The sequence below is a fragment of the Sus scrofa genome, chromosome 14 (genome assembly GCF_054392235.1).
Source record: "Sus scrofa isolate SSC_HxYL_T2T_F1_AM1 chromosome 14, Sscrofa_HxYL_maternal_Yorkshire_Landrace_v2.0, whole genome shotgun sequence".
Lineage (NCBI taxonomy): Eukaryota > Metazoa > Chordata > Mammalia > Artiodactyla > Suidae > Sus > Sus scrofa.
The window spans coordinates 57,464,737-57,477,705 of NC_139396.1; the positions used below are offsets into that span (position 1 = coordinate 57,464,737).

The 12,969-nt window shown below is 37.9% G+C and overlaps 1 protein-coding gene across 10 annotated transcripts in view; it reads left to right on the forward strand.

Moving 5' to 3' along the window:
* The window catches only part of MED13L (mediator complex subunit 13L), a 324,733-nt gene that overhangs the window by 174,408 nt on the left and 137,356 nt on the right, over window positions 1-12,969 (forward strand). For all 10 annotated transcript variants that reach the window (XM_021073120.2, XM_021073121.2, XM_084994191.1 and 7 more), the window contains exon 4: window positions 4,859-4,942. In XM_021073120.2, the coding sequence (XP_020928779.1) occupies window positions 4,859-4,942 (84 nt within the window). The remainder of the gene's footprint in view (window positions 1-4,858; window positions 4,943-12,969) is intronic.

Consider the following 12,969-nt stretch of genomic DNA (forward strand, 5'->3'; position numbering starts at 1 on the left):
GGAGTGTAAAAATGATAGTGGTTAGTGGCCGAGTTCTTTTTTACCTGTTTCTTCAGGAAAAAGAAACCTTGCCCTCATACTTACCCAGCTCTACATTCTGTAATTCTCTATTGAGTTGGGGGTCAGGTCAGAGAAAAAGAACATATTCAGCATATTCACTAATTTAGTCCCAGCCTTTTCTGAGGTACTTAGCGACTTGCTAATTTTCTCCCATATCACTGGTGACGGCATGACTTGTGATGGCTCCCCTGTTCAGGGATAAGTCAGTTGCAAATTCAGAACCATTAAAATGACACTTCATCCAGTGCAATTGTGTGTTCTCATGTTTTCAGTGTGAAGGAAATCACTGATCATATAGAAACTGATTAGTGGTTGAAAAATCATGTGAGTCATATATGATTCTCATTTGGAACCAGATGGTTCTAGTTTAGTTTAGTTTTGCTTTTGCCCACCTGTGGCATGAGGAAGTTCCTGGGCCACAAATTAAACCCATGCCACAGCAGTGACCTGAGCAGTTGCAGTGACAACACCAGATCCTTAACCTGGTATGCCGCAGGAGAACTCCATGAAACCAGATGGTTTTAGATAGAAGAATGCAATAGTTTCCATGGCTGTTTGGTGTATTAGTGATAAACCTTTTGTTGAAATTGCCTGACAAGGAAATATGATCTTTAGTGGGCACTCCAGGGGCTATTTTAACACAGAAAGTTAGACTCAGTATGTTCATTAACCTTTTGCTTTTTGCCTAATTTTGTCCTTGAGTGGTCTTAGCTGTATGCTGCTGCTCTTCTATCCCAATCTCTCATTTGTCCTGGAATGAAAACAGTAAATAGATTTTGTGGCTTTTACTTCATAGAAGGGCAAAGGTTTTGAAACAAACTTTATACATTGTCCTCTTTAACCAGAGATATTTTTCTTCTTTTTATCTTTTTTCTTTCATATTATACTGTCTAAAGCCTTGGATTTTTTTTTGTCCTATCCATAAGCGGTAATCATGTTTTCTCTGTTACTAAATAAGTGATTCTTTTGAATTTTGACCTTCAAGACTTATATGAAAGAATGAAATGTTATTTAAAAGTGGTATTTATTGAGGATGTGTCAGTAAAAGACTAGTATTTAGCTTGATGTGGTTCTATACATGCCTTGTTGCTTTCACTCTAAGCATTATTGATTTATTTTTGATACACTTTCAATTTAATAACAGCTTTGGAAAATAAAGAAATATTAAATACACATGACCTGTCAATTACAAAATACTTTTGGACATTAAAAATGAGAGTTCCCAATGTGGTGCAACAGGATCAGTGATGTCTCTGCAACACCAGGACACAAATTCAATCCCTGGCCCAGCACAATGGGTTAAAGGATCTGGCCTGGCTGCAGCTGCAACTCAGATCTAATCCCTGGCCCAGAACTTCATATGCTGTGGGATGGACCTCTCCCCCAGCCCACCCCCCCACAGGCAAAAAAAAAAAAAAAAAAGGAATTTTCGGAGTTCCTGTTGTGGTGCAACAGGAACGAAACTGACTAGTATCCATGAGGACATAGGTTCAATCCCTGGCCTCAATCAGTGGGTTAAGGATCTGGCATTGCAGTGAGCCGTGGTGTAGGTCTTGGATGTGGCTCAGATCCCATGTTGCTGTGGCTGTGGCATTGGCCAGCAGCTTTCATTCAGCCCCTAGCATGGGAACTTCCATATGCCGAGGGTGTGGCCCAAAAAGACCCCCCCCCCCCCCAAAAAAAAAAAAAAAAGGAGAGAGAATTTTCAATCACAATGCAATTCTATAAAGATCAGATTGCCAAAATGTTATTCTTCTATATTATGAGTACTCTATGCCAAAATTGAAAAATTCCACATGATGAATTCTTAGTTTTTTTTTTTTTTTTGTCTTTTTCTAGGGCTGTACCCATGTCATATGGAGGTTCCCAGGCTAGGGGTCCAGTCGGAGCTGTAGCCACCTGCCTACACCAGAGCCACAGAAACGACAGATCCAAGCCACGTCTGCAACCTACACTACAGCTCACAGCAATGCTGGATCCTTAACCCACTGAGTGAGGCCAGGGATTGAACCTGTGTCCTCATGGCTGCTAGTCAGATTCTTTTCTGTTGAGCAACAATGGGAACTCCTGTATTTTTACCCAGCAGTTAAAATTTTTTTTTTTTTTTGGTCTTTTTTTGCTATTTCTTTGGGCCGCTCCCGCGGCATATGGAGGTTCCCAGGCTAGGGGTTGAGTCGGAGCTGTAGCCACCGGCCTACGCCAGAGCCACAGCAATGCGGGATCCGAGCCGCGTCTGCAACCTACACCACAGCTCACGGCAACACCAGATCGTTAACCCACTGAGCAAGGGCAGGGACCGAACCCTCAACCTCATGGTTCCTAGTCGGATTCATTAACCACTGCGCCACGACGGGAACTCCAGCAGTTAAAATTTTTTAATGGACATCAAAAAAAAAAAAAAAATGAGTAAAGAATTGAGCAAATAAGATAGCATCAGAGCCAGTACACAGCAATGGTTAAATGTCTTGGCCCAGAGTTCCCGTTGTGGCTCAGTGGTTAACAAATCGGACTAGGAACCATGAAGTTGCAGGTTCAATCCCTGGCCTTGCTGAGTGGGCTAAGGATTTGGAGTTGCCTCGAGCTGTGGTGTAGGTGGCAGTCGCGGCTTGGAGCCCCGCATTGCTGTGGCTCAGGCGTAGCCCAGTGGCTATGGCTCCGATTCTCGACCCTAGCCTGGGAACCTCCATATGCTGCAGGAGTGGCCCAAGAAATGACAAAAAAGACAAAAAAAAAAAAGTCTTGGCCCTGAGATCAGATCTGTATCTGGGCTTAATCAGTCTGCTGCTGATTAGCTGAGTTAGTTACTTTGTCTAGGTGATATTCTCACTGTGCCCAGCTTTTTCGTGTATGAAAATTGACATTGTACATCTATCCTCATATAATTATTACAATAATTAAGTGATATAATAGGCCTGGTAATCAAATGTGGTGGTGGTACAAGTGATTCTAGTGGTGGTTATTGGTAGCATTAATGGAAGAAGGAACCTGACTATAAACAGTGGTTTTCTAGTGGAAATAATCTATATATACGTGTAGTCTAGCTAGAAAATACAGAAGTTCCTGTTGTGGCTCAGTGGAAATGAATCTGAGTAGTATCCATGAGGATCCTCAGTTCAGTGGGTTAAGGATCCGGCGTTGCCATGAGCTGTGGTGTAGGGAACAGATGTGGCTTGGATTTCATGTTGTTGTGGCTGTGGTATAGGCTGGCAGCTACAGCTCCGATTGGACCCCAAGCCTGGGAACCTCCATGTGCCACGACCCTAGAAAGATAGACAGACAGAAAAAAAGAAAGAAAATGCAGTTAAGCCACTTAACTAGGGAACAGACTGATGATTTGATTTTTCATTTTTGCTTCTTGAGCACTTTTACCGTATTGGGTATTCCATGCTTTCTATCCTAGCTTTCATGGAGTTCCATAGTCTTTCACCTTAAAAAGCAAGTTTAATTCATATTCTTAGGAAAACAGATTGGGTTACTTTGAAAATGAATTTTTTCATTGTGAACAAGGAAGATTGTTAGAGAAATTCATGTTCAAAATAAAACCAGTGGAGTTCCTGTCGTGGTGTAGCAGAAACAATCTGACTAGGAACCATGAGGTTGCAGGTTTGAGCCCTGGCCTTGCTCAGTGGGTTAAGGATCTGTCGTTGCCATGAGCTGAGATGTAAGTCTCAGATGCAGCTTGGATCCTGTGTTGCTGTGACTGTGGCGTAGGCTGGCAGCTGTAGCTCTCATCCAGCCCCTAGCCTGGAAACCTCCCTCCATATGGCTCCGGTGTGGCCCTAAAAAGAAAACAAACAAACAAAATAAAACAGTGACATTTTTGATGCCCCACTGCTCCAACTGGGCTCTGTTCATAGGGAATTACATTGTGGCCAGCAGAAACTATTGCCGTGTACTAACCCATCTAATCTGTTGAAGCCATCTAATCTGTTGAAGGCTTGAATTGTTTCCATCCTCCTTGATGGAGTGGAAATTACAGAGGTAAAAGCCACACGTAGAGTTGCCTGAATATTCGGTAAAGAATTGCTCTGTGGCTCTTTCGTTGGTAGGTAGAACCTTGTATAGAAGAATTATATCCACCTTTCTGACAGGTTTTCTTACAAAATATGTATCATTTCATTGACTAGTGTTAGAGATTACTGTATTTCATCAATTTCACAATGCATATTTTCTCCCACATTTTTATATTTTTAAAATCAGGGATACTCCTTGCAAATGATGGCATCTCACAATTGACCTGATGGCGGTAATGATATAGCTGTCGTCTGCCTGTACCCAAGTGAACTTGGTCATAGCTATCTGTATTGTTGTCACTTCAATTGAATTGTGTGCATTTTTGGTGTTATATGAGTTGAGTTCAGTTGCCATTAACATGTCTTCAGAGAGAATATCCTGTGGCTTGACATTGAAAAAACACCACAGCCACAGCAATGCCAGATCCTAGCTGTGTTTGCGACCTACACCACAGCTCACGGCAACTCCAGATCCTTAACCCACTGAGCGAGGCCAGGGTTCAAACCTGAGTGGTCATGGGTACTAGTCAGATTCGTTTCCGCTGAGCCACGATGGGAACTCCAGCTTTTAACGTGTGCAAGAAAAATACATGATACAAACCTATTCCCAGAGTAAGAAAGTTCTTTTCAGTAGGTATAGTATAATCATTTTAAGCCATAGGAAAATCTTTTGACAGTTTAATTTGTTATGTTTCTATTTTCAATGGTGGATCTTATCTGTGATTATTGACTCAGTGATTTGCTGATTTGTTATTGAAACCATATTCTTGATGTAATTATTATAGGTGCCTAATGGATAAGAACTTTGTTAGGATTGGGAAATGGTTTGTCCGACCCTATGAAAAAGATGAGAAGCCAGTCAACAAAAGGTGAGTCTTTAGAACACTTCTGGTTTTTTTGTTGGTTTCTTTTGCTTGACCACAGCTATCTTTGGGGAAGAGGTGGGTGGAGGAAGCAGCTTATTTATTCATTTTCCAATAATGTTAGTAGTTTACATGTATGAAATAGATTCCAAGATCACATTTTATTAAATACTTTATTAAATTTTTGTGGAATACTAAATTTTTTACTAAGAGAATGATTATCAGTAACCCATGTCTAAGTCCCTTCTAATGACACTGTTTGGGATTGAATCACTCTACTCTGTTATTTTCATTATTCTTTTTTATCTTTATTCCTTAAAGTGTTAATGTGACATAACTTTAAATAGTCAAGCGAATAGATGGTGACAGTTTTTATAGAACTGTTTGATGACCCTTAAGAGTTGGTCAGCACGTCCATGCAGTTGTCAAACCAGAACCGGAAGTTACTTCTCTAAACAGTCTTAAACTTTTATCCATCATTTAATTTATGAATGGCTTTGAAGGCAGTCTTTGATACTAAGAAAACATGAAGTTTTAGATTAATTAAGCTAGAATCAAAAAACAAAATCCTCAAAATTTAATATTTATCTCACCTGCCTTTGAACACAGTATAGACTAAATTGAAAGTTGGTGACTGTTTCATTTCTTTAGAGTAAGAACACAATCTTAATTCTACTTTACTATCTGTGAACTTGCCCTAAGCTAAGGTCCTGGCTGTAGACAAGAGATGTTGAAGCCTTACGTGGTAGGTAACTTAAACATCTTTTATCTTTTGGATAGGTGGCCAGAATTTCAGTGGCTACAGCTGCCTCTTGTTCCTACAGGAGATTTAATACCAGCCTTCTTTCTAACCTGTATGTCCTAAAGCTTTGATGAAGTGGTTGTAGAATTCATTAACTAAACCTAATTGGTTTTTTTTTTTTCTTTCCAAATGAGATAAATTAGTTACTGGCTCTTTGGGGGGCAAGTCACCATGAATGTCCTTGAAATATTTCCCACTTTAAAAATATTCTTTCGGATTTATTAAAAATTGTATTTAAGTAGACAGTAGGTATTGTGTATCAAGGTTTGCCTGAAAACAATAATAATGCTTTTTTTTTGGCCATTTTCTTGGGCCGCTCTCGCAACATATGGAGGTTCCCAGGCTAGGGGTCCAATCAGAGCTTTAGCCGCCGGTTTACGCCAGAGCCACAGCAATGCGGGATCCAAGCCACATCTGTGACCTACACCACAGCTCCCGGCAACGCCGGATCCTTAACCCACCGAGCAAGGCCAGGGATCGAACCCGCAACCTCATGATTCCTCATTGGATTTGTTAACCACTGAGCCACGATGGGAACTCCCAAACAATAATAATGCTTTTAGAAAAAGGTCCCAGTGTGTATGAGTGTGATTCTATTTATAGATGCTTTGATTGATGATGAACTTTTTTTTCCCTTTTATTTATATTGATTTAGCCTGAAATGCTTATTTCATGGGCATAATTCACCTTAGCATTCTCCTTAAATTTAGAGAAGACGTAGATTTTTCTGACTAGGTAAAGTTTTGGCTTTTATGCATGTAAGTCTGAAAGGTTGTATATAGAGTTGCTTTAGCCCATTGATTTTTCTTTTTTTCTTTTTTTTTAAATTTTTTGTCTTTTTAGGGCTGCACAAAGGCGTATGGAGGACCCCAGGCTAGGGGTCAAATTGGAGCTACAACTGCCGGCCTATGCCAGAGCCACAGCAGTATGAGATCCGAGCCATGTCTGTGACCTACATCACAGCTCACGGCAATGCGGGATCCTTAATCCTTTGAGCGAGGCCAGGGATCGAACCTGCAACCTCATGGTTCCTAGTCGGATTTGTTTCTGATGCACCACAATGGGAACTTCCCAGTGATCTTCTTTACCATGCTTGATGTGAATTCCACAACTGGTCAGTGGTGAATTAACTGAGCCAGTCCTAAAACTTTTGATCAATACGTATAGGTGTTTGTGTGATTGACAGGAATTTGGGTGTGAAGAGGAAATGTAGAAATAAAATAGAGAATAAAGGAGTAGCAAAAGTAAAAAATAATGTTTAAAAGTCAAAAGTTCCTATCAGTCTATTTTATATAGCTTAAGTATCTCTACTCTTTATTTAGATTCTCATAGTCTTCCTAACTTTAGCAAACCAGATGTAAATAATACATGTAATTGGATGTTTGATTTTGTGTAACTGGGATGCTGTTGATTTCTCTTTTCTTTATTCTTTTTCTTTTTGGTCTTTTTAGGGCTGTACCCACAGCATATGGAAGTTCCTAGGGTACTGGTCTAATCGAAGCAGCAGCTGCTGGCCTACACCACAGCCACAGCAGTGAGGGATCCGAGCTGCGTCTGCCACCTACACCACAGCTCACAGCAACATCAGATCCCTAACCCTCTGAGCAAGGCCAGAGATCAGACCTGCGTCACCATAGATACTGGTCAGATTTGTTTCTGCTAAGTCACGATAGGAACTCCTTGTCTTAGTACTTCTTGAAGTGAGGAGTCCATCCAGAGCTGGACCCGAGGGGCCAGGCTGCTACCCTAGCTCCAGGCCCATCCTTTCTGAGCCCCAGGGATCCGAGCCGAGTCTGCAGCCTACATCACAGCTCATGGCAAAGCCAGATCCTTAACCTGCTGCGTGGAGGCCAGGGACTGAACCTGCATCCTCATGGATACTAGTCGCTGAGCCATGATGGGAACTCTTGCTATTGTTTTCTGATCAGTGTACCTAAGTTATTTATTATTTTAAGACTTTAAATTAGTGATAATCTCATGGTACTTTGTTTTCTTGTGGTATAGAAATATTAATGATTAAAAAACTATTTCAGGAGTTCCCGTCGTGGCGCAGTGGTTAATGAATCCGACTAGGAACCATGAGGTTGCGGGTTCGATCCCTGCCCTTGCTCAGTGGGTTAACGATCCGGCGTTGCCGTGAGCTGTGGTGTAGGTTGCAGACGCGGCTCGGATCCCGCGTTGCTGTGGCTCTGGCGTAGGTCGGTGGCTACAGCTCCGATTCGACCCCTAGTCTGGGAACCTCCATATGCCGCAGGAGTGGCCCAAGAAATAGCAAAAAGACAAAAAAAAAAAAAAAAAAAAAAACTATTTCAGAAGGTGGTAATAATTAGAAAAATTATAAAGCAAAGATTCACTTAAAAAAATTGGCATTTGCTGAAATAAAACTTTATTAGGTGTAATGAATTTCCCACTTGTATTCTGAGTGGAATATAGCGCACCTTGTTTGATGTTGAAATAGGATTTCAGGGGTTAAGTCATTTCGGATAGACAGAGTGACCCCATGGAGGAGGGCATTTAGAATTAGTAGAGTTTGGGTAACATCTCATACCTCTCTTTAGAAGTTATTTGTTTCATGACGGGTTCTTTAGTGTTTCTGAGATGAACTTTTATTTTTTTGCTGTTATTGAGTCTAAGTAATATGTTAGATGGTTGTTGTGAAGATTAAATGAATTAACTTATTTACATGGCTTACAATGGTTCCCATGGTGGTGCAGTGAAAACAAATCTGACCAGTATCCATGAGGACATGGGTTCATTCCCTGGCCTTGCTCAGTGAGTTCAAGATTTGGCATTGCTGTGGCTGTGGCGTAGGCCAGCAGCTGTAGCTCTGATTTGACCCCTAGCCCGGGAACTTCCATATGCCTCAGGTGCGGCCTTTAAAAGAAAAAACAAAAAACAAACAAACAAAAAAACTTGTTTATAACTTAGCTGAGAAAAAGCAAGAACAAATTAATCATCTTTAATCTTTTTTAGTATATATCAATTTAGAGGCCATTGGAGAGGAAAATTTGCTTCCCAGTGCCAAACACATTGTATGCACAAATTACTGTTTTTAGGAGTCCTCTTATTTGATATCATCAGATTCACATAAAAGGAGAATTTTTTAAAGAATACTATTTTAAGTATAAAATAAGTGATATTAGCATATGGATACTTTTGTTCAATAGGATAATAAGATTTAGCACACTGCATATTTTATGTAATCTAAAAGCATTGTAGTAGTGGCAACAAATGAATATACCGATGAATAGGTTTTACTTACTTGATTAATAGCATAATATTATTAAAAATTTTTTTATTTTATGTTGCAGTATAATTGATTTACAATATTGTGTTAGTTTCAGGTCATAGAGAGTAATTCAGTTATACATATACATATATCTATTCCTTTTCAGATTATTTCCCCAGTTAGGTTATTACAGAATATTGAGTAGAGTTCTATGTGCTATGCAGTAGGTCCTTGTTGTTTATTTTATATATGGTAGTGTGTATGTATATATATATGTGTGTGTGTGTATAGTATATAATCCCAAACTACTAATTTATGGCATCCCTCACCTTTCCCATTTGGTAACCATAAGATTGTTTTCTATGTCTGTAGGTCGGTTTCTGTTTTGTAAATAAGTTCATTTGTATCATATTTTTAAGATTCCATATATAAGTGATATCATATGATACTTGTCCTTTTCTGTCTGATTTATTTCACTTAGTATGATAATGTCGTGGTCCATCCATTTCATTCTTTTATGGTTGAGTAACATTCCATTGTTTGTATGTACCACATTTTCTTTATCCATTTCTCTGTCAATGGACATTTAGGTTGCTTCCAGTCTTGGCTATTGTAATAGTGCTTAATAGAGTATTATTTTTTGAGCTATCATTTCTCTCTGTATTGATAGCAAATGTAAATCAGTTGGTGGGGGACTCCTAAAAGAGTTTTCAGTGTTTGATACCAGATGATGCTGAGGATAATTTTAGAAATTGTGTATGTGTGCGTGTGTGTGTATGTATATATAAATTTGACCAAGCAGGTCCAAGAAGATAAAAGAAATTTGTATCTTTTTTTTTTTTTTTTGGTTATAGTGACATATCTTTAGTTACTCATATCATTGAGAATATAATAAATAAGAAAGAGAACTTGGCTTTGTCCTAAAGAATTGTGACATCTAACATCAAACATATGTTTCTGGTTTCTAAGGTATGTTGAATTTGAAATAGCCTTTGCCGCCAGAATATTCTTAAAAATAAACTACTGAAAAATACATTCTTTTAAAATAATTTAGAAATTATTCCAATGATGGAGGTTTTTTTCTTTTGGAAAGGTATTTATTTTCTAATTCAGTCTAGTTTCAACATGCATTTGACTACCACAGAATTTAAAGTCTATATTCTTTAGTTTTTGAATGTCATTTTAAGTGAAATAATTGATTGCCCCTAATAACACATGTTTTTAAATATTCTGATTACTTTTGCATGTACAAACAGAACTGAAAGTATGTTACATTGAGTGCTTTTGTGTCATTTCATATGGATATTTTCTTGACTCTTAAGCCTGGAATTCTTTAATTTCTTTTTTATGTTCCTACACTACCTAACATGAAGGAAATGCCCTGGTCTTTTGGTTTTAGTAGCAAAAAACTTTTTTTTTTTTTTTTTGGTAACAAGATGAAATGTTTTGATGTAGGGAATTTTTTTTTTAGCACTTTAAAACTTTCCTTTCCTGTCTTTCCTCACCTTCCCCTATTTCTTCACCATTTTTTTTTTTCTTCTCATCTTCCTCTTTCCTTTACTTTCCTTATACCCCAGTCATCTGTGTCTTTAGGTGCAAAGATGAAAAATCAGGCAAAGGGATCCCTCATTAGAGGGTAAGCAGGCATATAAACAGTTACTTACAGTGTGAAAGATAAAGGGAATCTCTTATTAGTGTTTAGCAAAATAAGGTCATTAGCGGTAACTTTTTAGATTTCCTTATAAATTGCTCTGCACATGTGGTGTATTTAACAAGAAATAGCTGATGGGACATTCATAAAAATATTAATGGGACAATTTGGATTTACTAATCATACATAATAGTTTTATCATATTTTTTGTTTGTTTTTGGTAGATCTATAAAATATATGTTGTTTTCTACTTTCGCTTATCTGATGGAAGCTATATCCAAAAATACTGTGAGAGTTCCCACTGTGGCACAGCGGTTATGGATCTGGCATTGTCTCTGTAGTGGTGCAGTGGGTTAAGGATCCAGTATTGCTACAGCTGTGGCATAGGTTGCAGCAGCAGCTCAGATTCCGTCTCTGGTTCAGGAACTTCCATTTGCTGGCGGTGTGTGTGTGGGGGGAAGATGCCATGTATTTCATTACTTGAATTTATTTGAGAATTGTGTGAAAAGTGAGAAGGCAATGAGGTTAGAATCCTGGGGAGCATCTTTGTTTACAGGATGGGAGAGAAAGAGGAATATATAAAGGAGACTAGGAAAGGTCAGTGAGAAATGAGAACCAGGCAGACTGGTGTTAAGCAAAACCAGGAATTTTTAAAGTTGAAGATTAATCAGCTGTGTCTACCAGAGAGGCCAGATAAAATACATTCTAAAAGGCAATTATACAGTCACAATGACCATAACATAAGCAGTTTCAGTGCAGTGGTAAATTTCAGTTTGCAATAGCCTGACTTAGGAATTGGGAGTTGAAATGAAGATAGGAAAGTAGACTTCTTACTCTGTTCTGTTACAAGTAGCTACATAGTGAAAAACTGTTTCATCTAGAGGAAGGGAGGAGACAAACATTTAATAAGAGCCTATGATAAAACTGATACTGTCCCTGTCTGGGATTTTAAAAGTGTCCTTGATGTACCAGGCACTATACTTTGTATTTCACAGACATTAAGCATAGAGTGTTAAATTGAAAGGCCAGATCAACCAGAGGTAAACAACTGTATGTTTTCCAGGTAGCTCATTTACTTTTAACCAAATGGAAATTATTATCACTAGTTTTTAGTTAGTGATAAAAACTTATATTCTGAATATCAGTAATTGATTTTCATGGTTTAATTACATACATACTATCTACTTTTAAGAAGGATTCTAAAACTAAGCTAGAAACAAAGTTTTCCTTGATCACTGGTCCATCCATTCAGAAATATGGGTGATTTTCCATTAATTGACATTGTGGGACTTACTGAATACTTCTGGATTTAGTTTTACTATTTATTATTTCTAAAAAGTTAAAAATTTTTTTAGAGTCTCTGATTCTAGGAAAATTGTAGAGTCCACGCATGTCCCATATATATGTGTATATATGTGTGTGTGTGTGTATATATATATATATATATATACACATATATATAAATTCCTCCCTCTCTCCCTCACTTCCTTTCCTCCTTCCCTCCCTCCCCTCCCACCAGGAACATACTGTTTTTGTTGTGTTTGATTTTGCTATAAACAGAAAATAACTACTTTATTTACCAATCCAAGGAATTTGATATTACTGTTCCAAAGGATCTGAAAGTTTTAAAGAATGTGTCTGGAGAAAGGGATTGTGTTAACTTCTGTAATAATGTTTATAATGAAATTAGAAGGAGAGAAGATGTTTTATGTACCAAGTGGGAGTTCATTTTTAAGTGTTCTTTCATTTTATAACATAGCTAATCACCTATTTTACCTTTGCTTAAGATGTCTTAGCTAAAGGTCACTACCCTTACTGGAAAAAAAAATCAAAGTGAGGGGTCGTGGAATAAATGAATGGAGGTTCAAATGATTAACTTTTTGATAGAGTGAAGAAAGTACTATTCATTTTGCTCATATGTCTAGTCTTATTTAGGATGTGTCCATAACTTTAGGGACTGAAATCTAAGCACCATAGAAATACATTGCCATATATCAAATAGATCATTCTCATAGATTAATGAAATTGATTTCAGAAATTAACTACATATTTAATTGAATGCTTATATGTCTTTGACTTTGTGAAATACTTTAATTTGAGATAGTTTGCTATATATCTTAGAGTTTAGAAAAAGCATAAAAATGTATATGCCTAGATGGGCATTTGCACTCATAATTGCTCAAATCAGTGGCATGTGGGAAGGTTTTTTTGTTGTTGTTGTTTTTTTTTTAAGATTAAAAGCAGATATGTATAAGGGAAATTATTGCTCCTTTTTATATGATTTTTTTCATTTACACATCTTTGTTTTTATTTACAAAACGAGACTTTAGACTATCTGTGATGGAAATGGG